The sequence below is a fragment of the Pan troglodytes genome, chromosome 20 (genome assembly GCF_028858775.2).
Source record: "Pan troglodytes isolate AG18354 chromosome 20, NHGRI_mPanTro3-v2.0_pri, whole genome shotgun sequence".
NCBI classification, from domain to species: Eukaryota; Metazoa; Chordata; class Mammalia; order Primates; family Hominidae; genus Pan; species Pan troglodytes.
Window position 1 is genome coordinate 41650333 of NC_072418.2, and position 26579 is coordinate 41676911.

General features: G+C 50.9%; 1 protein-coding gene across 5 annotated transcripts in view; it reads left to right on the forward strand.

The window, feature by feature from the left end:
- RYR1 (ryanodine receptor 1) overlaps window positions 1-26579 on the forward strand; it is a 158463-nt gene that overhangs the window by 89929 nt on the left and 41955 nt on the right. Inside the window, exons 68-88 of one of the 5 annotated variants that reach the window (XM_009435534.3) lie at window positions 2005-2092; window positions 2194-2286; window positions 2892-2906; window positions 4313-4483; window positions 5972-6031; window positions 6626-6763; window positions 7286-7398; window positions 7578-7674; window positions 7929-8035; window positions 11497-11548; window positions 11678-11743; window positions 13729-13828; window positions 14150-14229; window positions 14325-14401; window positions 15006-15079; window positions 15755-15772; window positions 16885-16965; window positions 22006-22094; window positions 22191-22319; window positions 22430-22534; window positions 25096-25177. In XM_009435534.3, the coding sequence (XP_009433809.2) occupies window positions 2005-2092; window positions 2194-2286; window positions 2892-2906; window positions 4313-4483; window positions 5972-6031; window positions 6626-6763; window positions 7286-7398; window positions 7578-7674; window positions 7929-8035; window positions 11497-11548; window positions 11678-11743; window positions 13729-13828; window positions 14150-14229; window positions 14325-14401; window positions 15006-15079; window positions 15755-15772; window positions 16885-16965; window positions 22006-22094; window positions 22191-22319; window positions 22430-22534; window positions 25096-25177 (1835 nt within the window). Of the gene's footprint in view, window positions 1-2004; window positions 2093-2193; window positions 2287-2891; window positions 2907-4312; window positions 4484-5971; window positions 6032-6625; window positions 6764-7285; window positions 7399-7577; window positions 7675-7928; window positions 8036-11496; window positions 11549-11677; window positions 11744-13728; window positions 13829-14149; window positions 14230-14324; window positions 14402-15005; window positions 15080-15754; window positions 15773-16884; window positions 16966-22005; window positions 22095-22190; window positions 22320-22429; window positions 22535-22944; window positions 23298-25095; window positions 25178-26579 lie in introns of those variants that run through there. The other 4 variants (XM_016935856.4, XM_009435535.5, XM_009435536.5 and 1 more) reach the window with 4 other exon arrangements.

Here is a 26579-nt window from a genome sequence, read left to right on the forward strand (position 1 = left end):
TCCCAGCACTTTGAGAGACTGAGGCGGGAGGATCACTTGAGCTCAGGAATTTGAGACCAGCCTAGGCAACATGGCTAGACCCTGTCTCTACAAAAAAAGAAAAGAAATACAAAAATTAGTCAGGCATGGTGACACACCTGCAGTCCTTGCCTCAGGCTGGGACTGGGAGGCTGAGGTGGGAGGATCGTTTGAGCCCAGGAGGTCAAAGCTACAGTGAGCTATGATCACACCGCTGCACTCCAACCTGGGCAACAGAGATAGACCCTGTCTCAATAAGTTTTTTTTTTTTTTAATACAAGTAAATGAATAAAATAAAATATGTGAACCTACTTAGATTCTGACCCTGTCTCAAAAAAAAAAGAAATTTTATGCTGGGTGCAGTGGCTCGTGACTGTAATCCCAGCACTTTGGGTGGCCAAAGAGAGTGGATCACTCAAACTCAGTCTCAAACTCAGAAGTTTGAGACCAGCCTGGGCAACATGGAAAAACCCTGTCTCTACTGAAAATACAAAAATTAGCCGGGCGTGGTGGCGCATACCTGTAGTCCCAGCTAAGTACTCCTGAGTGGGAGGCTGAGGCAGGAGAATCACTTGGAACCTGGGAGGCGGAAGTTGCAGTGAGCTGAGATCACACCACTGCACTCCAGCCTGGGCGACAGAGCGAGACCCTGTCTCAAAAAAGAAAAAAAGAAAAAAAATTTTTTTTTTTTTGAGATGGAGTCTCGCCCAGGCTGGAGTGCAGTGGTGCGATCTCTGCTCACTGCAAGCTCCACCTCCCGGGTTCACACCATTCTCCTGCCTCAGCCTCCTGAGTAGCTGGGACCACAGGTGCCTGCCACCACACCCGGCTAATTTTTTTGTATTTTTTAGTAGAGACAAGGTTTCACCGTGTTAGCCAGGATGGTCTCGATCTCCTGACCTCGTGATCTGCCCGCCTCAGCCTCCCAAAGTGCTGGGATTACAGGCATGAGCCACTGCGCCCAGCTGAAAGAAAAAATTTTAAAAAGTTTTTAGCCTAGAAGTTAGAATACGGATGATTTTTCAGGAGGAGGAAGGGGGAGTGGCTGGGAGGGGCCATGATAGTACTTCCAGGGACCAGAAATGTCCTATTTCTTGACTTCGGTGGTGGCTACACAAGTGTGTTCATTTGTGATAATTCACCAGGTTGATACTTCTTAATATGTAGGTTATATAATACATATGTATGTATCGTGTGTGTATGTATTGCATGCATGTATTATATTTATGTATTTCGATGAAAAGGTTAGACAAAGTTTTTTAAAAAAGGAATAGTCAGGCCAGGGAAGGTGGCTCACACCTGTAATCCCAGCACTTTGAGAGGTCAGGGAAAGAGGATCTCTTGAGCCCAGGAGTTCAAGACCAGCCTGGACAACCTAGGGAGACCCTCTTGCTACAAAAAATAAAATAAAAAATTAGCCAGGCCTGGGCATGGTGACGTGCACCTGTAGTCCCAGCTACTCAGGGAGGCTGAAGTGGGACGATCACTTAAGCCTGGGAGGTTGAGGTTGCAGTGAGTGGAGATCGCATCACTGTACTCCAGCCTGACAGATTGAGACCCTGTCTCAGAAAGAAAGAAAGAAAGAGAGAGAGAGAGAGAATGGATCGTTAAAAAATTTTAAATGTTCAGCTGGGCACAGTGGCTCACACCTGTAATCCCAGCACTTTGGGAGGCTGAGGTGGGTGGATCACGTAAGGTCAAGAGTTCAAGACCAGCGTGCCCAACATGGTGAAACCCCGTCTCTACTAAAAATACAAAAATTAGCCCGGTGTGGTGTCGGGCCCCTGTAGTCCCAGCTACTCGGGAGGCTGAGACAGAGAAAAAAAATTTTTTAATGTTCATCTGAATGGCCAGATGACCCTAGAAACCCCATCCCTCTGACTGGATGTCTCCTGGTCCCCATCTCCTCCTCCAAGATCTCTCTCTGGGCAGCCCCCTTCCCTGGGATCCCCACCCCCTCCCTCACCTCCCCTCCGCTGACCCCAGGGCGCAGTGGCTGACGGAGCCGAATCCCAGCGCGGAGGAGCTGTTCAGGATGGTGGGCGAGATCTTCATCTACTGGTCCAAGTCCCACGTGAGTGCCCACCCCAACCGCCCTCCCCACAACCAGAGGAGCCGCAGCCCACAGGCGCCTGCCTTCACCTGTCCGGTCTGCAACACTGCTTCCCCCACCAGAACTTCAAGCGCGAGGAGCAGAACTTTGTGGTCCAGAATGAGATCAACAACATGTCCTTCCTGACTGCTGACAACAAAAGCAAAATGGCTAAGGTCGGGGCTTGGTTCTGGGAGGAGCAGTTGGCAGAGAGGGCGGGAGCACCCTCTAGGGCTTCCTACCTGGCCTGTCCTCACCCAGCCAGCCCGTCCTGGGCGCATTCCCTGCAGTCCTCAGAGCAGCCTCTCTTACCTCCTCTCCCTCTCCCTTCCTCCCCAGCTCCTTCCTCCTCCTATATCTTCTCCCTCCTCCCATCTCCCTCCTCCTCTCCATCTCCCTCTTCTCTCATCCCTGTCTCCTTCCTCCTCCTGTATCTTCTCCCTCCTCCCATTTCCCTCCTCTCCATTTTCCTCTTCTCCAAGCCGCTCTCTCCTCCCATCTCCCTCCTCCTCCTCTTCCCCATTTTCCCCCTCTTCCATTTCTTTCTTCCTCTCCCCATTACCCCATCTCCTGCTTTCCTCCCTATCCTTCTCAGCACTGCCCTTCTCAGGTCCCAGAGAATGACCCCCCACCCCGAGCCAAGGCCTGGAAATGCCCAGCTAGAGAATACATGGCGGGTGGGGCAGAGGAGGTAGGGTGCTGGCAACTTGGAGTTGGGCCTGGGCTTCTCTGCGGGGCTGGGGTAACCCTTCTTGTCTCTGTCTGCGGTCCGGTGAAGCAGGCGGGAGATATACAGGTCAGCCCCACATCTGGGACCTTCCGCATGTCTCTTGGCTAATGCCCTCTTCCCCCAGCCTCTGCACCCTCCCGCCTCGAGAAAACCCCTGCTTCTGTTCCCCACCCCCGTCCTCCCCTCCCAGCCCCCACCCATCCTCCTTCCCTTCCCTTCCCTCCCCACCACCCCCATCCGTTCCCATCCCAACCCTCAGCTTTTGGCAATTTGACTTCTTTTCTTTTTCTTCTTTTCTTTTTTTTTTCTGGACTTTTGTTCCCAAAAAAAAAAAAAAAGAAAAGAAAAAAAGAGCAACTCTCAGCTTTTACCAAAGCATCGTGGGCTGAGGTCAAGGGTAATGGGGGTGGGAGAGGCACACGGAGCATGGTTGGGGAGGGGGCAGCACCCTCGCCGTGCGGTGGTTTAAAGCTTGGGCTCTGGACTGTATGGACTGGGGTTAGAATCCTGTCTTGATAGTTAGCCGTGTGACCTTGGTTGGGGTCATCCTTTTGAGCCTCTGAGGGCATCCAGCCAGCAGCCCCCACCCCAGGGCTCTGCGAGGACTCAGGGAGAAGCTGCATGTGTGGCCTGCAGCAGTGCCTGGCACAGGGGTCATGGTCAAAGTTGCCAGCCGGCGTGGATGTGGCTCTGCCCAAAAGCTTGTCATCAGGGCTTCTCGTTGGCGTGACTGGGGTGGCCCTGGCCCCGGGTCTGCACCCAAGGCTCCAGAACACGGCTGTGGGACTCTGTGCCCCGTGTCTCTGCTTCCAGATCTTTCTGGATGTCTCTTGCATCTTTGGTCTTCCTGTCTCCTTGTCTTTTTCAGTCTCTCAGTGTCTTTTTCTTGCAACTTCTCTTGTCGCTTGAACTCTTTGTGGACCCGCATCTTTGTTTCATTCTTGAGAACTTGGTCTTGGGATGTGAAGTGTGGGGTTGTGCATGCTGTGGATGGGGTATTGTACTGGGGTTCCTAGGGGATTCTGGAAGAGGACTGCTAGAAGTTGAGACAGGCCCAGAACGGGGGAAAATCTGGATGGGCCTGGGTTAGAAATTGGAGCCAGGCAAGCATGGTGGTATGTGCCTGTAGTCCCAGCTACTTGGGAGGCTGAGGCAGGAGGATCACTTGAAGCCAAGAGTTCAAGTCCAGCCTGGGCAACATGGCAAGACACCATCTCTAAAAATAAATTTGTTTAAAAAACAAGAAACTGGGAATTTGGGTTGTGGACTTGGGTCTGGAGGGTCTCCGGTCACGGCTGCGGGCCTGAAGTGTAGAGTCAGCAAGTCTGGGGTGGAAATTGAGGTGTCGTCGGCAGTTGGGGAGGGAGTGCCTGGTGTCCAGACTGGGGCCTGGGGTGTGGATGATGGCCGCGGGTTGGGGCTGAGGCATGGGATTGGGGCTTGGGCTGGTGCTGAGCCCTGTGTCCCCACAGTCCGGTGGCTCGGACCAGGAACGCACCAAGAAGAAGCGCCGGGGGGACCGGTACTCTGTGCAGACGTCACTGATCGTGGCCACACTGAAGAAGATGCTGCCCATCGGCCTGAATATGTGTGCGCCCACCGACCAAGACCTCATCACGCTGGCCAAGACCCGCTACGCCCTGGTGCCTGCCCAGCCCCGTCCTCGGAACCTTCCAGGATGCCGCCCGGCACCCACTGAACCCCTGGGACCCTAGGGAACAACCACAATGCCACTGAGCCCCCCAGGTCCCTGGGAGCCTTCCCTTCAGACCCCACTGAGTTCTTTTCCGGGATCCTGAGGACTCACTGTGCCCCTGGGATGCCCTGAGGACCCTGTTCAAGATATTGCCAGGGCACCACAGACCTAAGAGCCCTCACTGAAACCTAGAAAAGCTCTAGGACCCCTGGGACCCGCATGAGGACTGCAGGACCCCACTGCCCCCTCACCGGACCATGCCAAACCTGCTGAGACCCTGAGAGTCCCCCCAACAAGATGAGCCCCTGAGATCCTCGGAACCCTCCACCAAGGCCCCTTCAAGCCCCTTGGGACCTACTGAGACCCTCATGACCCCTCCTTCCCTCCCTGCCAAGACTGAACCTCTGGGTTCCCGCTGAGCCCTCGGCTCACCATCCCTTTCCTTCAGGACCCTGCTGACACCTGGGCCCTGTTGAAGCCCAACTAAGCCCCCAAGACTCTCAGGGGCTCAGGGAGCCCTGCGACCCTGTGTAACTCCCCAGGATCCATGAACCCCAAGCCCAGGACTGTACCCAAACCTCTGAGGTCTCAAGTGTCCTGGAGACCAAAATACCCGGGCTGTAGAACCTCTTAAGCTTGCTGGGATATCAAGGAGGCCTCCCGGGACCCCACTTACCCCTTGTGTGGGACAACAAGGACAATCTCCCTCCTCTCCGATCCTTTCCAGCTTCAGGGACTCTAAGGAACCCTCCCAGGATTCTGCCCCAAGACCCCTATAGCCCTCCCCCCAGGACCACACCAACACCCTGACAACCTACTAACCCCCTGGACCCCTAAAGACCACCGACTTCTCCCCTGCTACCACCAGGACACCCCTTCCCTCAGAACCTCAGGCACCTCCCAGGACTGCTGAGTCCTGCCAGGACCCCAGAGAGCCCTCCAGGGCTCCATGGACCCCTCACCTTGGTCCTTGAGGGCTCCCCGTCCTAGAACCCCAGTGAACCCCCACCCTGCTGATGCCCCGTTTGGCCCCTGTGTAACCAGTGACTCCGTTGACCTACGTGATCCCCCATGACCTCTGCTGACCCCTTCTGATCTTCAAAGACTCCCTGCCCCACTCTGACCCCCCAGTCATCCCTCTTTGGCCATATTTGACCTTTGATGAGATCCTCTTGTCACCCTCTGCCTCTTCCCAGACCTCCACGAGGCCCCTCGAATCCTTACTGTATCTTCAAGGTGACTGTGACCCTCCGGCCCCTCTAGGACCCCTTCTGACCCCGTCAACCTCTGCATCCTTTTGTTTCTCTCAGACCCCCACCCCCACCCCAGAAAAACCTCTTCAGCTCCTGGGGTGCTGGGCCTGGAAGGAAAGGGTTGTGGGTCAGGAAGGAGGATGGGACCTCCAGAGTGACCCAGCCTGGCTCTGTCTCCCCAGAAAGACACAGATGAGGAGGTCCGGGAATTTCTGCACAACAACCTTCACCTTCAGGGAAAGGTATGCCTCCTTCCTCTGCAAGCAAAAGAAGCAAGTCAGAAAGTAACCACAATATTAGCGAAGGTTTGCGCATTTACCAAAGACCAGGCATTGAAGAAAGACCTCAAAGGTCAGGAGTTTGAGACCAGCCTGGCCAATGTGGCGAAACCATGTTTCTACTAAAAATACAACAATTAGGCCAGGCACAATGGCTCATGCCTGTAATCCCAACACTTTGGAAGGCCAAGGCGGGCAGATCACCTGAGGTTAGGAGTTCGAGACCAGCCTGGCCAACATGGTGAAACCCCGTCTCTACTAAAAGTACAAAATTAGCCGGGTGTGATGGCGGGTGCCTGTAGTCCCGGCTACTCAGGAGGCTGAAGCAGGAGAATCGCTTGAGCCCAGGAGGCAGAGGTTGCAGTGAGCTGAGATCGCACCACTGCACTCCAGCCTGGGTGATGGGGCGAGGCTCCGTCTCAAAACAAAAAGATGAAGAAGAAGAAAGGCCTCAACATGCACTCACCCATTGAGTCCTTCCAAAAACGGAAAGGGGACATCCGGCGGACACTGTGGGAAGGGTCCCTCACGCCGGCCACTCCTCCTTCCTCCCTTCAGGTCGAAGGCTCCCCGTCTCTGCGCTGGCAGATGGCTCTGTACCGGGGCGTCCCGGGTCGCGAGGAGGACGCCGATGACCCCGAGAAAATCGTGCGCAGAGTCCAGGAAGTGTCAGCCGTGCTCTACTACCTGGACCAGGTGGGTGGGGTCGGAGGGGTCTTTCTACTGGGTCTCTGGGCGGAGCCTGGTGGGGGGAGGGGCTTCAAGGATGTGGGTGGGGTCTGGAGATGACTATTAAGTTTTGGGGCAGGGCAGGAGGTGGAGCCTCGAGTTTAAGGCGAGGCTTAGAATGGATCAGGGGGAGGGGTCTGCTGCTTAATCTTGCATCTGGGGGCGGGACGGGGAAGGGGCAGATCTTTAGGTCTAGGGGTGGGGCCTAGAGGAGATGCGTTGAGTTTGTGGGCAGGGCCTTGGGTGGGTCGTAGAATTGGTCGTGGCCTGGGTCGTGGTCCTGGCTCTGTGGGACCTGGCCTAGGATGGAAACTTAGGTCTGGAGGCGGAGTCAGGACCCTGACTCTGTTGGTGGAGACAAGGTTTTCCTTCTGCCGTGTGAGTCTTAACCTGAATATGGACTTCGGCACAGCTGGGCAGTTTCATCCAGGGCTGGGAGTGAGAGGGGCAGGGTCTGGGGATGTGACTGTCCCGCTATCCCCTCCCCAGACCGAGCACCCTTACAAGTCTAAGAAGGCCGTGTGGCACAAGCTTTTGTCCAAACAGCGCCGGCGGGCAGTCGTGGCCTGTTTCCGTATGACGCCCCTGTACAACCTGCCCACGTAAGGCCCCCAGGGACAAGGGAAGCGTGAAGGGCTGCGGAGAAAGGGTGGCTGGAGAGTCTGGAGAATGGAGGGCCAACGTGATGGGGCTTTGCGGGTGGTTGGGGCTGCAGGCGCATGGGAGGTCGGGAAGCACGGAGGAGGGCGCGTCCCAGTGACGTCACACCTCTCCCGTGCAGGCACCGGGCATGTAACATGTTCCTGGAGAGCTACAAGGCTGTATGGATCCTGACTGAAGACCACAGTTTTGAGGACCGCATGATAGATGACCTTTCAGTGAGCTGGGGCCCGCCTGGGGGAGTGGGGGGCGAGCTGGATAGGGCTGGGGCGGAGGCCACCCTTGGCACACCTCCAGGGGTCGGCCCTCCACATCAAGGGGTATAGAAATGCCAGCTCCTGGCTTGAGTAGAACCAAAGTAGGGCGCAGGATGTGGGAAAAGAGAAAAAAAATCCAGACCAACAGGGACATGGGGGCAGTGACAGGAGGGGACTCTAGAAACCCTCTCCCCAAGTCTCCCCTCTCCCACCAGAAAGCTGGGGAGCAGGAGGAGGAGGAGGAAGAGGTGGAAGAGAAGAAGCCAGACCCCCTGCACCAGTTGGTCCTGCACTTCAGCCGCACTGCCCTGACGGAAAAGAGGTGAAGACTCTTCCCGGGGCCCCAGAAATGCCCCCAAGGTCCTGGGGCCACCCCCAGCCCAGCAGCTTCCCTGTGCCTCAGGAGAGGCCCTCCAGGTCCTGGGGGAGCCCAAGACAGACGGATCTTTAAATGTCACTTTGCTGGTCAGGCACGGTGGCTCACGCCTGTAGTCCCAGCAATCTGGGAGGCTGAGGCAGGCAATCACTTGAGCCCAGGAGTTCAAGACCAGCCTGGCCAATATGACAAAACCCCGTTTCTACAAAAATACAATAAATAGCCAGGCTTGGTGGTGGGCACTTGTAATCCCATCTACTCAGGAGGCTGAGGCGGAAGAATCGCTTGAACCCGGGAGGCGGAGGTTGCAGTGAGCCGAGATCATACCACTGCACTCCAGCCTGGGCGACAGAGCGAGACTCTGTCTCAAAAAGAAAAGAAAAGGAACGTAAATGTCACTTTGCTAGGACAGGCACAGCCAACATACACCGTTGCATGGCTGAACACTTCACAAGGGCATGTCTGAGGGGTTCGTATCACAGACAATGTAGATTAACTAGGCTTTTCTAGAAGAAAGTGTCTTGCTCAAATAAAATCAGTATATTATGAAAAAAATCCATATGTATGACAAATTTCCAACAGACAGAAGTAGTGGGGAGGTTTTCTCTAATTCCCTCAAAAGCTTCATGTAGGCTAATGACAGGCTTAGTAATAAATAATTGTGATGCAGATGGCGCAGCAGCTGCCGCTGCTGCTGACAGTAGCAGGCAGCCATTCATCAAATGCTTATTATGTGTCAGGCACCAAGCTAAGCGGGGATATCTATATCCTCTCACTTAACCGCCACACTGTGAGACGGATTATTGCAGCTCCTTTGTGTGGATAAGGGAATGAAGGCACAGGGATTTATTTTTCATTTTGTTTATTTATTTATTTATTTATTTATTTTTGAGATGGAGTGTCGCTCTGTCACCCAGGCTGGAGTGCAGTGGCACAATCTCAGCTCACTGCAACCTCCGCCTCCCAGGTTCAAGCAAGTGTGATTACAGGCGCCCACCACTACGCCCAGCTAATTTTTGTATTTTTAGTAGAGACGGGCTTTCACCATGTTGGCCATGCTTGTCTCAAACTCCTGACCTCAAGTGATCCTCCCGCCTTGGCCTCTCAAAGTGCTGGGACTACAGGCGTGAGCCACTGCACCTGGCCTACTTTTTTATTTTTTGAGAAGATCTTGCTTTCTTGCCCAGGCTGGAATGCAGTGTCATATCATAGCTCATTGCAGCTCAGACCCCCCACTCCACATCACCCCAGGCTCAAGAGATCCTCCTGCCTCAACCTCCTGAGTAGCTGGGACTACAGGCACGTGCCTCCATGCCTGGCTATTTTTTTTTTTTTTTTTTTTGGTAGAGATGGGGGTCTCACTATGTTGCCCAGGCCGGTCTCAAACTCCTGAACTCAAGCAATCCTCCCCACTCAGCCTCCCAAAGTGTTGGGATTACAGGCATGAGCCACCGCGCCTGGCAGGGATTTATTTTTCTTACATAACGTGAAGTCAAGAGCTAAAGACTTCAGGACTGGGCAGTGGCACAGGGACACTGACAGGGGCCCAGGGTCTTTCTAGCTTTCTGCTCTGCCCTTCTTAGCTTTTGTCTGTAGTCCTGGGTGGATGCTGCACTTCTAGGCATCACGGCCACATGCCAGGCAGAAAGAAGGAGAAAGGGTCCCCACTCTTCACCCTTAGCAAGATCTTTGGTCTCTCTCTCTGTTTTTTTTTTTTTTTTTTTTTTTTTTTGAGACGGAGTTTTGCTCTTGTTGCCCAGGCTGGAGTGAATGGCGCAACCTTGGCTCACTGCAATCTCCACCTCCCGGGTTCAAGCGATTCTTCTGCCTCAGCCTTCCGAGTAGCTGGGATTACAGGTGCATGCCACCATGCCCAGCTATTTTTCTTTTTCTTTTTTTTTTTTTTTTTGTATTTTTAGTAGAGACAGGGTTTCGCCATGTTGTCCAGGCTGGTCTCAAACTCCTGACCTCAGGTGATCTGCCCACCTTAGCCTCCCAAAGTGCTGGGATTACAGGCGTGAGCCACCGTGCCCAGCCTTCTTTGGTCTCTTTATCTCTCTGGTGAGCTTCCACACAGATCTCATTGGCCAGAAATTCTGACATAAGGCCATCTCGGGCTGCAAGGTGATGAAGAATTTGAGCATCCCATTTTGCATCCTGTGGGAGAGCAATGGCTCTGGAGTTTGGCCATCCAAGTTGAGTCCCAGCGCAAGCTGTGTGATCCCAGCCGAGAAGGGTCTTTGTATCTTAGTTCCCCCACCTATAAAATAGGGCTAGTAACATACCCACCCAATTGGATGACTGTGAGGGTCAGTTTGTTAATATATACAAGGCACCTAGAACAGGCACTGACATGGTGTTAGTGTAAACACTCAGCAGGTGTTGGCCATGGTAGAGGAGACCCAAGCAGAAAGGGATTGGCCATACTTGTTATTGAGCTGACAGGTGGCAAGATGGCTCTGGGAGCTCCAGCCTTCCATCACTCCATTTTAGCATCCCCAGTGGAAAGGGAGTGCCTCCACCATTAGCTCCAGCAAACCTCACTGAATGGGCCAGGCGCGGTGGCTCACACCTGTAATTCTAGTACTTTGGGAGGCCAGGAGTTCGAGACCAGCCTGGGCAACATAGCAAGACCCTGTCTCTACAAAAAAAAATGGAAAAATTAGCCAGGTGTGTTGGTATGTGCCTGTAGTCCCAACTACTCAGGAGGCTGATGTGGGAGATCACTTGAGCCTGGGAGGTTGAGGCTGCAGTAAGCCTTGATGGCACCACTGCACTCCAGCTTGGCCAACAGAGCAAGACCCTGTCTCAAAAACAAAATAAACAAACAAAACAACTCCCAGAATGGATTTTACTGGACAGCATGGACAACATGACCATTTCTTACCTGTCATCATGGCCACACAGATAAAAGTCCTCATCGGCCATGCATTTGTCACAAGCCACCCTGGCAATGGCCACTCCAGCCACCTGAGTCACACAGCCTGAGCATGGGGAGGGTTGGCCCTCCAAAGAAAACCAGAAGCTCTTCTTTTTTTTTTTTTTTTTTTTTTTTTTGAGATGGAGTCTTGCTCTGTCACCCAGGCTGGAGTACAGTGGCGCAATGTCAGCTCACTGCAACCTCTGCCTCCCGGGTTCAAGCAATTCTCCTGCCTCAGCCTCCCGAGTAGCTGGGATTACAGGCAAGCACCATCACACCCGGCTAATTTTTTGTACTTTTAGTAGAGACGGGGTTTCACCATGTTGGCTAGGTTGGTTTCGGACTCCTGATCTCAAGTGATCTGCCTGCCTCAGCCTCCCAGAGTGTTGGGATTACAGGCATGAGCCACCGCACCCTGCCCAGAAGCTCTTATAAGATGGGGGTCCTCTCCACCGGGTCCTGACCACTCCCCTGCTTACTTCCCCAGCAAACTGGACGAGGATTACCTGTACATGGCCTATGCTGATATCATGGCAAAGGTGAGGCCCCACCCTCCTCTTCTGGGGCAGATTTCCCTCTCCCCACCTGCAGTGCTTGTCCACAAAAAGGGCTGGGGCGGGATGGAGGGGTCTGCTTTGTTCATCCCTTAACTGATGCCCCCTCCCCAGAGCTGCCACCTGGAGGAGGGAGGGGAGAACGGTGAAGCTGAAGAGGAGGTTGAGGTCTCCTTTGAGGTAGGTGGGCTCAGGAGGTCCTGGAGGGAAGGGATGGGGGACCCTGACTGCAGTCATCTCCCATTCATTCAGCATGTGTTCACAGAGCAAAGCTCTGGGGACACAGCAGTGACCAAGTCAGTCCACTGGGGAGACAGATACACCCGCCAAACTAACACCACAGAGTGTACACCATGGTCATGGGGGAAGCTCAGGCAGAGGGGTCAGGGCTGGAATTGGGGAGGCTCAGGCAGAGGGGTCAGGGCTGGGATTGAGGAGGCTCAGGCAGAGGGGTCAGGGCTGGGATGATGGGGATACAGGCAGAGGGGTCAGGGCCAAGATGGGGGAACCTCAGGGGGATAAAGCAGCCCAAAGAAGGTGCCTGACCCAGCCTGCAGGAAAAGGTATCAGGGAGGGCTTCTCGGAGGAGGGGACTTCTGAGCAGAAGGATAAAAGGAGCCTGCCAGTTGAAGAAAAAGAGAAAAATGTTCTACGTAGGGAGAATAGTATATGCCAAGGCCAGGCAGCAAGAAAGAGCTAGTAAACATGCAATTCACCAATCCATTCATTCATTGAGACAGTTAGCAAGCATTTACTTCATAGTTTTCTTCACTGTTTCTATGCCAGAGTCCCTTCTGGCATCTGGTGAAGACTTTCTCAGGATCATGTTTTTAAATGTATAAAATGAATTCATAGCAGAGGAAACAAGTATTGAATAGCTATCAAAATATTTTAAAAATGAATTTGTGATCCAGTAATACTTGTACATTGTTAATCTATCAAATAAGATCTAAGGCTGGGCGCAGTGGCTCACACTTGTAATTCCAGCACTTTGGGAGGCCAAGGCGGGTGGATCACCTGAGGCCAGGAGTTCAAGACCAGCCTGGCCAACATGGTGAAACCCCATCTCTACTAAAAATACAAAAATGAGCTGGGCATGGTGGCAGGCACCTGTAATCCCAGCTACTCAGGAGATTGAGGCAGGAGAATCGCTTGAACCCACGAGGTGGAAGTTGCAGTGAGCCGAGATCACGCCATTGCACTCCAGCCTGGGCGAGACTCCATCTCAAAAAAAAAAAAAAAAAAAAGATCTAGCAGTAGATCCAACAGCTACTATAACTGAGAAGTAGTGATGAACATAACTGATATTTAAAGACATCTTTGAGCCATTGTGAGTGAGTCTCTCTTCCTGGACCAAAAGAGCAGAATTTGAATAGGAAATGGTTCTAATTCTGCAACAATAATGTGATATGGAATATACAGCAATAATAATGTGATATGGAAACATCTGTAATTTTTTTTTTTTTTTTTTGAGACAGAGTCTCGCTGTGTCACCCAGGCTGGATGGAGTGCAGTGGCGTGATCTCGGCTCACTGCAACCTCCACCTCCCGGGTTCAAGCAATTCTCCTGCCTCAGCCTCCCAAGTAGCTAGGACTACAGGCTCATGCCACCATGCCCGGCTAATTTTTTGTATTTTTAGTAGAGGCAGGGTTTCACTGTGTTAGCCAGGATAGTCTTGACCTCTTGACCTCGTGATCTCCCTGCCTCGGCCTCCCAAAGTGCTGGGATTACAGACGTGAGCCACCTTGCCCAGCCACATCTGTGATTTTTATTGGTGACAAAGCCACAGGTTCTGCTAATATCACTGTGATTTATGGCTTCATCCATATAGGAAGGAAATGCTACATTTCTGTTAGAGGGCGGAAAACATAAAAATGTAACTTTTCATCATCCAAGTTCACAGATGGCCTGGAGGCCCATGGGCCCAGGTTAAGACTGCTGCATGCCCAGCTCTGATTTATGTAGGTCTTGCCTAATGCCTAGCCCCGTGCTAGGTACAGGAGATACATCGAGGGTGTGAGCCCCAGGGAATGGAGGGAGCTCATGGTTGAAGGAGTGAGTTGTGGATGTGGCTGGAACAAGGAGGGCAGAAGTGAGAATGTGAGGGGGAAAGGCTGGGCTGGAAAGCCTGGACTTGCCCTCATGGGTCTGCCTCCCTTCCCAGGAGAAAGAGATGGAGAAGCAGAGGCTCTTGTACCAGCAAGCACGGCTGCACACCCGGGGGGCGGCCGAGATGGTGCTGCAGATGATCAGTGCCTGCAAAGGTGCCCCTCACATGTGCACTGGACTCTTCCGAGTGCACTCATCCTGACCTCACTCCTCCTGGCTCACCCATTCCCTGTGGACCCATTTGCCGCCCCTCGATGCCTGTGGTTTGCACGCACACCCCAGCCCTTGCAGCTTCCCCTTGCCTACCTGCCTTGCAATTTCTCACTCATCCTTCAATCACGATCACCCCTGCATGCACACCTTGGCACACTCTTAAATCCCCTTCTCTCACATCCCTTGGGATGGCTGTTTTCTGGTGGGTGGAACACACTGCCTTCCAACTGGGTGGACCATCTTTTTTCTCCCACTCCCTCCAGGAGAGACAGGTGCCATGGTGTCCTCCACCCTGAAGCTGGGCATCTCCATCCTCAATGGAGGCAATGCTGAGGTCCAGCAGGTAACAGAGGCAAAGGGACTTCAGAAGAAGGCAAGGAGGGATGAGAGGTTCCTGCGTGACTCCCAGTTCCTCCTCCCCTGCCTCCCCCTCTGCAGAAAATGCTGGATTATCTTAAGGACAAGAAGGAAGTTGGCTTCTTCCAGAGTATCCAGGCACTGATGCAAACATGCAGGTAGGTTCGAGTGGACCTCTTCTTGTTAAGCCGTGTTTGGTGCCACTGCCACCCCACTCCTGGTACCATTTCCAGTTCTGATTCTGCTCTTTCAGTCCAGGGAAAGAGACTCACTCAGAATCGCTCAAATAACAGGGAATTTATTATAAGAATTAATGTAGAACAATAAGGGAGGCAAAATGTCATAGACTTGAAGAATGAGTTGCATTATGAATTCCAGACAGTGGAACCAAAAACTTGAGAATTGAAGGGGAACTTGGCAGTGGGAGATTTAGGAGCTCTCTGATGATCCCAATTAATCTGCCTCTACTGTTGTCTGCCTTTATTTGCCTCTTGCTGCCGGCTGACTTTTCCTACCCTCTGCAGCTTTTGCTAAATGGGTGGTTTCTGGTTCCTCATTATTTCAGCTTGCGCATGGTTCATCCTGGCCCAACCATATGTCCTAGCTTCTGCCAACTCTTCATTTCTGCTTCCTCTTGATTTCAGCGCATACATGGTTTACTGTGGCTCTCCAGGCTACCATGGTGGGGAGCTGCCAGGCCCTGGGAGAGAGGAGGGCAGAGGCTTCATCACATACCCCCTATCTTTCCTTTCTTTTCCTCAGCGTCCTGGATCTCAATGCCTTTGAGAGACAGAACAAGGCCGAGGGGCTGGGCATGGTGAATGAGGATGGCACTGGTGAGGCCCTCCCTTGGGCTTCCCACCCCCTGAGACATCTTCCTTCGGGATTCCTCCCACCCCACCCCCACCCGCCATTGCCCAGAGCTCCCTTCCTCCAAGACACTGGTTCCCAAGGGCTCCCTCGGGTCCCTCCCTCTGCTGTGGTCCCCCAGTCCCACCCCCTCCATCCCCCTGGGGTCTCCCTCCCCATGTCCACCACCCACCTCTGCCCCTCCGCCACCAGAAGTCATTCTGTCTTGTGTTCTCACCCATCACTACATGGACCCCACCCTCCACGTGCCCCAAATGTCACGCCCTGGTTGCTGTTCTCTTATTAATGTCCCTAATCCGGGTTAATCGCGTCTCCTCTTTGCCGTGTTGTGACGTGTCTAACCTTTCTACCCGGATCCTCGCTCCTGCCTCTACCTCTATGTCTTCATCTCTCTCTCTCCCTCTCCATCCTCTTCTTTCATTCCCTCTGCTTTTACCCTCATTTCCTACCCTCTTCCCTGCTAATCCATTTCCTTCTGTCTCCTTATCACTCTGCCTTTCTCTCTGTGGGTTGTTCCTCTCTCTCTGTGTGTCTTTCTGTGTCTTTGTCCCTGACTGTCATTGTGTGTGTTTGCGGTCTGTCTCCCTCTCTTTTTCTCTCTTTTCTCCTGCTTCCTCCTCCCATCCTGTTGGCTGCCCCAGTCATCAATCGCCAGAACGGTAATTCCCCCAGCCCACCCCCGTGCTGTGCTGCTGTCACCCACCCCTCCTAACCCCGTCCACCCCTCCACCTAGGGGCTGAGGATCTGGGACGTGGAGGGGAGGGAGGGACCCTTCGGCAGGTACGTCCTGCCAGTGCAAAACCTGGAGATCAGGAGTCTGGGGAGCATGATTCAGGTCCCAGATCAGCCACTGAGAATACATGGGCCTGTGAACAAGTCTCTTACCTTCCCTAAGCTTCACTTTCCCCATGTGTGAAGCAGAAGCTAGAGAACATGGTAAAGATCTCTTTCCAGCTAGATGTTGTCGGACTTCCAGACCCAGATTCGCAGTCCCGGTGTGGAGTGATCCCCACTCCCACCTACTCTGCTCTCTGCACCCCGACCTCAGATTGGTCAGTCAGCGTTTCCCATCCACCAACCGAATTGGTTGCCTCCGGCATCCACTCTGATTGGTGTGCGCCTGCCTCCTCTGCGCCTGCCTCCTCTGCGCCTGCTCTGGTTGGCCCATTTGCGGTCTAGCCTCCTCCCCTACCGCCCACCATGATTTGCTTCTTTCAGATGCCCATTCTGATTGGCCCTTGTTTACACGCCTCCCCTGTGCTACTCCTGGATTGGCTGCTTTCAAGGCATCTGGGCCAATTGGCTGGCTTTCAATCCCCATCCCTTATCCCTCCCAGCCCAATCTTCCCCTGCCCAGAGCCTTTGTGTGAAGGTGACCCAAACCCCCATAATCCATTAACCTCCACGGTCTGAAGGGGGGCTGAGGGCATTACCAGCTGCCTGAATGTCTGCTAGGTCAGCAGACTCTCCCGAACGTAACACAAGTGGTGACATCAGAGGGCACTGATGTAGAAAGACACTTGAGGCTCCAGCTTCATGACTCAGGGCCCCTTGGGTCTCCGTCTGCTGATGTCATGGGCTCTGAGGTCAAGACCGCCTGGTGTCATGGATGCCCATGGCCCTCACAGTGTCTTTGGAGTGGCAGCTGCTCCTCCCAGCACCCCCATGCTTTGTGCATGCGCGTGCAGTGTGCATGGGCCTTGTGCATGTGTGCGCTGTGTCTTGGCACATCTGACCCCTCCTGGGCCCTGTCCCCTCCCTTCCACCTAGGAGAGAAGGTCATGGCGGATGATGAATTCACACAAGACCTGTTCCGATTCCTACAATTGCTCTGTGAGGGGCACAATAATGGTGAGGAGGAGGGGTGTGGGGTGGAGGGGAAGCCGAGGTTTGGGGCTGGTACGGAAGGGTTGACTGAGTTAGTTTCCACCCCTCCTCCTCCCCCTGTCAATGATGGCCACTCTCCAGCCAGTGTCAATCCACCTAGCTTTCAAAATCTCTCTGGAGGCCGGGCGCAGTGACTCAGGCCTATAATCCCAGCACTTTGGGAGGCAAAGGCTGGTGGATCTCCTGAGGTCAGGAGTTCGAGACCAGCCTGGCCAACATGGTGAAACCCCGTCTCTACTAAAAATATAAAAAAAATAGCAGGGCGTGGTGGCACATGCTTGTAGTCCCAGCTACTCAGGAGGCTGAGGCAGGAGAATCGCTTGAACCCATGAGATGGAGGTTGCAGTGAGCCAAGATTGCACCATTGCACTCCAGCCTGGGCAACAGAGCAAAACTCCATCTCAAAAAAAAACCTTTCTGGAATTTCTGGAATCTAGCCACTTTGCTTCCCCTTCATCTCCTCTGGCCAGTCCAATCCCCAAAAGCAACCTGCCAAAAACCAATTTGGCCAAAAATCAATTTGCCCAAATAGACAATTTGTCACATGCTATTTTCCCACAGGCATTCTGCAGTGGCTGCCAAAGTTCTATACACGTGGTGGATTTCTGTACTTCAGGTCCAGAAAAGACCTAAAGGAAAAACTGCCTGGCATTTAACAATAAATCTATTAGAATCACTTGTTTATTTTGCTTATAAAATCTTTGCAGAGGAAAGATCTGTACAAAGGCCTACAGATTCCTTCCTATCTTAAGCAAGAGTTTTGTTTTGTTGTGGTTCAGCCAATTTAACAAGATTGAGGATGACAGCAAATTAATTACACAACATCAATGATGAGAAATACAGTCTCATGCAGCAAACCTAGCTTACAACTTTACAGAACAGTCAAAATTCTGCACAAAAAACATTCTACCCAATGCCATTTCCTATAACAAACATGTACAGTCTGAAGATTGTGGTTATAACCTTTAGCAGATGATTAGGAAACCACAGACTACCCGGAAATTAACTTTCATGACAAGAATTGGAGTAATTAGTAACCTTACTTCCATAGAACCTTCACCCACTCGGTTAGTGCTCTTTAAGGTAACTGATTTGTAAATATCTTTAATCTTCATTCTTTTTCTTTCAACAAAGGATAAAGCATGATCTCTTTGTCTTGAATTTTCAAAAGCTCTTGTGTCCACAGCCAGTTTTTCAAGGTTTATTAAATACTTTTGTGCCATGGGACTAAGATTTTTTCTTTCTTTTTTTTTTTTTTTAGACAGAGTCTCACTCTTGTCGCCCAGACTGGAGTGCAGTGGTGTGATCACAGCTCGCTGCAACCTCTGCCTCCTGGGCTCAAGTGATCCACCCCTCAGCCTCCCGAGTATCCAGGACTACAGGCATGCATCACCATGTCTGGCTAAGTTTTTTATTTTTTGTAGAGATGAGATCTCACTGTGTTGCCCAGGGGATCTCAAACTCCTGGATTCAAGCAATCCTCCTGCCTTGGCCTCCTAAAATGCTGGGATTACAGGTGTGAGCCACCATACCCAGCCGGGACTAAGATTTTCATTCTTTAATTTTAACTAAGATGGAATCAGTCTTTGGGTTTAAAATAAATTTTATTCCTCAGGAATATGAAGTTTTGAAAATGAGAATGTTGTTATGAAAGGGATTGCTGTCTCCCAACATATTTGCAACCCAGTCCTCTGCCTAAATTCATGGCCTAATCAAATAGATATTTGAAATATCTTTCAAATCTCAGACCCCTTGCATGTCTTGAGGAGTCAGTGCTATTCAAAGCAGACAAAAGGTTTGTCTCTCACTTATTTGCACATGTCTATAACAGGTGTTGTCAGTTGCCAGAATTTTTTTACAGGAGCTGTGTATCTTTTATTTTTGCATATAGCCCAATTTAAATTAACACAATTTAATTTAACAATTTAAATTAACACAAATAAAGGAGTTAGAAAGCAGGGTTGATGGGAAAACCTGTACCTTTGCTTATAAAATTTTGAATATTTGAGTATGCTTTGTCTATGTCATGAAACTAGGCAAAATGGGCCTTCTGTTGAGCCAACCTGATACAGCAATTGTGAACTGACTGTAAAAAAGTTAAGGGGAAAGAAAAACTGGGGGCGAAAATACTTTCAGGGGCTGTTAAAACCTTCCCGTGCAACATGATGTTGCTATAAGCATTTAAAAAGACTTGGCTGGGCACTGTGGCTCATGCCTGTAATCCCAGCACTTTAGGAGGCTGAGGCAGGAGGATCACTTGAGCCCAGGAGTTCAAGACAAGTCTGGGCAACATAAGGAGACCCTGTCTCTACCAAAAAAAAAAAAAAAAAAAAAATCATATACTACAGTATAATAAACCTCCAATCATATACTACAGTATAATAAACCTCCAATCATATACTACAGTATAATAAACCTCCAATCATATACTACAGTATAATAAACCTCCAATCATATACTACAGTATAATAAACCTCCAATCATATACTACAGTATAATAAACCTCCAACTACCCATCACTCAGCTTTAACAGTTTGCTTTCACAGAACAATGTTTTTTAAATAGTGGGAACCAACCCATCAGACAGACGTTCATGAATCAGTTTCACGCAGAGGTTCTCATTGTAATTGTACACTGGCATGCCTGGGGAGCTTTAAAAGAGACTTAAGCCCAGGTTTTGCCTTTACAGGTTCTAATTTAATTGATCTGGGGTTGGGCCTGAGCACTGGGGTTTTTAAAAGCCTCCTAGTTGTCCTGATGTGCAGCCAAGGTTGAGAGGATGAGAAGCACACGTTTCTTCTTTTGTAGTTAACTAGAGCAGTACAGGACAGAAAAGAACAGAATGCATGGCACAGAGTAAGGCAATGTGAAACTTCTCTTTCGGGAATAGGTGAATATAATTTCAGATTTAACACATGTATCAGATCTCAATGTAAAAAGGATTTCCTCGGCTGGGTGTGGTGGCTTACGCCTGTAATCCCAGCACTTTGGGAGGCCGAGGCAGGTGGATCACAAGGTCAGGAGTTGGAGACCAGCCTGTCCAATATGGTGAAACCCTGTCTCTACTAAAAATGCAAAAAAATTAGCCAGGCGTGGTGGCTTACGCCTGTAATCCCAGCACTTTGGGAGGCCGAGGCAGGTGGATCACAAGGTCAGGAGTTGGAGACCAGCCTGTCCAATATGGTGAAACCCTGTCTCTACTAAAAATGCAAAAAAATTAGCCGGGCGTGGTGGCGCATGCCTGTAATCCCAGCTACTCAGGAGGCTGAGGCAGGAGAATTGCTTGAACCTGGGAGGCAGAGTTTGCAGTGAACTGAGATCATGCCACTGCACTCCAGCCTGGGCGACAGAGCAAGACTGTATCTCAAAAAAAAAAAGGATTTCCTACCATAGATTGCAGTCAGAAAAGATTAAAAAATTACTGCACAAGAATATAAACTTCACAAGGGCAGGGGCTGGACATACAGCTCATGTCTGTAATCCCAGCACTATGGGAGGTCAAGGTAGGAGGGTTGCTTGAGGCCAGGAGTTTGAGACCAGCCTGGGCTGGTCTCAACAAAAAAATTAAAAATTGGCTGGATGTGGTGGCTCACACCTATAGTTCCAGCTACCTGGGAGGCTGAGGTGGGAGGACCACTTGAACCCAGGAGGTCAAGGCTGCAGTGAGCTATGATCATGCCACAGTACTCCAACCTAGGCAACAGAAGGAGACCTTGTCAAAAAAAAAAAAAAAAAAATCCCCCCCAAGGCCGGGGACTGTTTTTTTTTTTTACTACTGTATCCCCAGAGCCTAGAATACTGCATGACACATAGTAAGAACGCAACAAATTTGTTGTAGCAAAGAGGATGTGACAATCTTAATCTCGTGAGGATGTAGTATACACTCAATAAAATATGTTGAATAAATGAACAAGTGACCAATCCATATGTTCCCTGGCCTTTAGTAGGTGCTCAATAAATATTTGTTGGATAAATGCATGAATATCCCCAGCACATATTAGGAATTTGATAAAATTGTTCGGAAACTAACGAGGAACTGAATCTCTATTTCTCCCTGCTACATAGTTGGTGGTCAATATACAAATTTGTTGGAAAAAACTGAATGAATAAATGACGCTCCACCACATTTGACACATAGCAGGCCCTCAATAATATTTATATTTTATTTTTTTATATTTATTTATTTTTTGAGACGGAGTTTCACTCTTGTTGCCCAAGCTGGATTGCAGTGGCATGATCTAGGCTCACTGCAACCTCTGCCTTCCGGGTTCAAGCAATTCTCCTGCCTCAGCCTCCCAGGTAGCTGGGATTACAGGCACATGCCACCACACCCGGCTAATTTTGTATTTTTTTTAGTAGAGACGGGATTTCACCATGTTGGCCAGGCTGGTCTCAAACTCCTGACCTCAAGTGATCCACCCACCTGGGCCTCCCAAAGTGCTGGGATTACAGGTGTGAGCCACTGCTCCCGGCCTATTTTAAAATTATTTATTTATTTATTTATTTATTTATTTTTGAGACGGGGTTTCCATCTTGTTGCCCAGGCTGGACTGCAATGGTGAGATCTCCACTCACTGCAACCTCTGCCTCTGGGGTTGAAGTGATTCTCCTGCCTCAGCCTCCCAAGTAGTTAGGATTGCAGGTGCCCACCAGCACACCCAGCTAATTTTTGTATTTTTAGTAGAGACAGGGTTTCACCATGTTGGTCAGGCTGGTCTCAAACTCCTGACCTCAGGTGATCTGCCTGCCTGGGCCTCCCAAAGTGCTGGGATTACAGGCGTGAGCCACCCGGCCAGTATTTTTAGACAAATGAATAAATGATCATCCATCTTTCTCTGTCACATAGTAAGTACTTGATAGTTATTAAATAAATTGATGATGATATGCTTTCTGGCATACAATAGGAACTCAACACATGAGTATTGCATAAATGAATAAATGACCCACTGTTCATCTCCCCTAGCACATGGGAGGTGCTGGATAAATGACTTTTCATCTCCCCAGATTTCCAGAACTACCTACGGACACAGACAGGGAACACGACCACTATTAACATCATCATTTGCACTGTGGACTACCTCCTGCGGCTGCAGGTGAGGACGTGAGACGGTTCAGGTGTGACTTGGGTCGGGGGCTGCAGGGCCATGGTCGGCCCCAGCACCCCCTCACACCCTACCCGCCCCCACCAGGAATCCATCAGCGACTTCTACTGGTACTACTCGGGCAAGGATGTCATTGAAGAGCAGGGCAAGAGGAACTTCTCCAAAGCCATGTCGGTGGCTAAGCAGGTGTTCAACAGCCTCACTGAGTACATCCAGGTAGGGCGCTCCCCCTGGGGCGGGAGTGGGAAGGGAGGGGGTCCCGCATCGCGATCCCTGATCCCTTCTTGGGGATTCCCTTCCCGCTCACACGGCGCTCTGCCTCCCAGGGTCCCTGCACCGGGAACCAGCAGAGCCTGGCGCACAGTCGCCTATGGGACGCAGTGGTGGGATTCCTGCACGTGTTCGCCCACATGATGATGAAGCTCGCTCAGGTTCGAGCCCCTCTGGTCTCCATCCACCTGCTTCTGGGCGTCCCCCAAGTGGTCCATTTCCAAGTCTTGCCCCTTTGATCAGTTTGTCACCCGAGTGCTCCCGGCATGTTCCAGACTGGTTCCCTCTCAGTGGCCAAATCCATCCTCTTTCTGGATTGGCTGTCTGCATGACCCCGCCTCCTCCTCTGCCCCTCCCTCCCCACCAATCAGCTGGTTTTACATCCACGCTTCCATTGGTCTGACGTGTTGGCCTCGCCCCAATGGCCGGAGCTCCTCTGTGATTGATTGCTGTTTTTCTCTCTGATGAGTCCTCGCAGATGTGGACAGTCCTTGGGCTAGGATGGGGCTGGTTTCTAGATTAGAGCCTGGGGCTGAGGAAATGTTTTGCTTCTTTATCTTACTTGCGGCAGATGACACCCATATCAGGCATTCATGATGTAAGGTCCCTGTTGAGCACCATCTTCCATTTCCATAATCCTTGTTCCTCTTTCCCTCACCCCTTTGCAGCCTTGCCAATGTCTCACGAACACTTAATCCATTTGCTCTGCTTCTGTCTGGTAACTATATTCAAGGCTGCCATATACTGTTCCGCAGGTTGTGCACTGCACAAAGGCACGATCTCTGAGAGCATTCACATCCTACACATAATGGTGTATTTATTACAATAGTTTAGTTTTCCAGCAGATGGCAGTAAAGCATCCAGCATGTTATAACTTCCCTACAGGAAGTGTTTTAGGGGACGCCTTTTTATCTAATTTGCTCAAAGGTGCCCCAGGGGCTGGGAGAAACCCTAATTCGTTGTCATCTGACTTTTTAAAAGGAGTTAAACTTAGAATGCAATTCCTCCGTGTCACAGCAGCTGAAGTTGTGCTGTTGGTATCCTAAAATTCTAGAGAATGTTGGTATCATCATGTAGAATTCCAAATCCTGCAGGGCTAATTCATCCGCCACCATCTAGTCTAGGTTGCAAAAGCTAGAAATCCAGTGCAAAGTGGTGGCTTAAGAAAAATAAAGAATTTATCAGTTCATATTACAGATCCAGGGCTTAGAGTGATGTCAGCAGAACTGCCTCCTCTTTGACTGCATTTGCAAGCAGGCTGTCTCCCTGGGCTGGAAAAAATGGTGCCTCAGGCTCCTATCCACTCTACTTCTTAACAGCCCTAGAGGGAAGAGATCTCCTCTTTCCTGAAAGCTCCAAGAAAAAAAAAAACCTGAGATTCTCTCTGACTAGCCTATTGGGTCACATGTCCATCCCTGAACCAATCATCATAGGCTTAGGAAAGAAAGCTCTGACTGGCCAGGCCTGGTCATATACCCACCTATAAAACCAGGAGGTAGGGTTAGCCCCATATGCTCTGACTGTGGGATGGGGGACACCGCAGGTGAAAATTGAGGGATTGTAAAGAGAGGAGGGGGACTGAATCATGGGTAGGCACAAACCACAGGCGCCCACCCACTGTAAGATCTTGAGATTAGGAGTGTCGGGACCTTAGGCCCAGAATGCAGAGCTTTGGAACTGTGGAAATACATTAGGATTGGAATCAACAACTGATAGAACTAGCATGGGAGCAAAAGATCCTTACATCCCATTTATCTGGTATCATCTCCTCCCCTCTCCATTTTATTTGGTGGAACCATATGAAATTACCACTTTGGATCTGGCACGGTGGCTCATGCCTGTAATCCCAGCACTCTGGGAGCCCTAGGCGGGCGGATCACCTGAGGTCAGGAGTTAGAGACCAGCCTCACCAACATGGAGAAACCCCATCTCTGTTAAAAGTAAAAAATAAGCTGGGTATGGTGGCGCATGCCTGTAATCCAGCTACTCGGGAGGCTGAGGCAGGGGAATTGCTTGAACCTGGGAGGCAGAAGTTGCGGTGAGCCGAGATTGCGCCATTACATTCCGGCCTGGGCAACAAGAGCAAAACTCTGTCTCAAAAAAAAACAAATTACCACTTTGTGAGCCAAAAGTGATCACATGTTGGCAATTTTATGTGACTCAACCTAACATAAATAGGGGCCATGAGGCAAAACTTTGTATTGGAGGTTTCTATGGGCCCTACACTGTGGCCCTATGTTCCCCGCAGACGGCTTACCAGAAAGCACATGGCTGTCACTGCAGCCTTCCTCCTGAACCCAGAGTCCCACTCTTGCCATCACACATTATATTCAACATACATCTGTCAAGCCCACCGTAGGCCAGGCACAGTGCTGGGCTCACATCCCTTCCTAGACCTGGGTCTCTGTCCCCAGTGTTTGTCTCTGTCTCTCTCTGCCCCAAATGTCTGCCCCGCAAGCCTCTCAGTCCTCCTTGTCTGCCAGCCTTCCCACTACCCATCACCTATCGAGCCCTTCCCCCAAGTGCCAACCCCACCCCCACAATCTTGTCTCTCTGCCCCTTCCCCTGCTTCCGAGGAACATGTCTGGACTCGGGTCCCCTCGGAGGTAAGAGGGGAGAAAACAGGGGTTTAGGCCCTGCTGGGTAGGTGAGGAGGGGGAGAAGCAACAGAGGTGGGGGAGGTGTATGCTGAGACCAGCCCTCACCGAGCTGGGATCTCTAGGACTCAAGCCAGATCGAGCTGCTGAAGGAGCTGCTGGATCTGCAGAAGGACATGGTGGTGATGTTGCTGTCGCTACTAGAAGGTAAACACCCAGGAGTGAGGGTGAGGGAACAGTAAAGAGGTTCAGAGAAGCCTGAGAATGGCCCCCTGAGACCCGGGAGACCCTAATCCTCAACCCCATCTGACATCGTGTCAGGATCCATGGGTTGATGAAGAAGCCATAATAGGCCAGATGCGGTGGCTACACCTGTAATCCCAGCACTTTGGGAGGCCGAGGTGGGAAGATCACCTGAAGTCAGGAGTTTGAGACCAGCCCGGCCAACATGGTGAAAACCCATCTCTACTAAAAATACAAAAATTAGCCCGGCGTGGTAGCATGTGCCTGTAATCTCAGCTACTCAGGAGGCTGAGGGAGGAGAATTGCTTGAACCTGGGAGGCAGAAATTACAGTGAGCCGAGATCACGCCATTGCACTCCAGCCTGGGTGACAAAAGCAAAACTCCAGCTCAAAAAAAAAAAAAAAAAAAATCAGAAGGTTCCCTTTAAACATCAAGATTTCCAGCTTTTCTTGGAAAACTGTAAGCTTCAGTGACCCTGGGTCCACATTCTCACATGGCAAAAATTCGCTGGATTAGATGAAATAACTTAATTATATCAATGTTAGATCTCTAGATGTTCATGATAGCATGGTGATTATATTAAACAATGTCCTTGTCTTTTAGGACATAGACACCGAAATGTTTAAGGGTAAAAGGACCGCATGTCTGCAACTTACTCTCAAATTGTTCAGAAAAAAAATATACAGAGAGAAAGAGAATTTTTTTTTTTTTTTTGAGATGGAGTCTCGCTGTGTCGCCCAGGTTGGAGTGCAATGGCACAATCTCAGCTCACTGCAAGCTCCGCCTCCCAGGTTCACACCATTCTCCTGCCTCAGCCTCCCGAATAGCTGGGACTACAGGCACCCACCACCATGCCCGGCTAATTTTTTGTATTTTTAGTAGAGACGGGATTTCACCATGTTAGCCAGGATGGTCTCGATCTCCTGACCTCGTGATCCACCCGCCTCGGCCTCCCAAAGTGCTGGGATTACAGGCGTGAGCCACCGCACCCGGCCGAGAAAGAAAATGATAAAACAAATGTGATGCAGGGTGCGTCACGTGCCTGTAATCCCAGCACTTTGGGAGGCCGAGGCCAGAGGATCTCTTGAGCCCAGCAGTTTGAGACCAGTCTGGGCAACATGGTGAGACCCTGTCTCTACAAAAAATACAAAAATTAGCCTAGTGTGGTGGTGTGTGCCTGTAGACCCAGCTACTCGGGAGGCTGAGGTGGGAGGATCACCAGAGCCCGGGAGGTCCAGGCTGCAGTGAGCTGTGATCACACCACTGCACTCCAGCCTGGGTGACAGAGCAAGACCCTGTCTCAAAAAAACAAACCCCAAAAACAAACCAAATGTCCAAATATGGCAAAAGATAAACAATTGATGA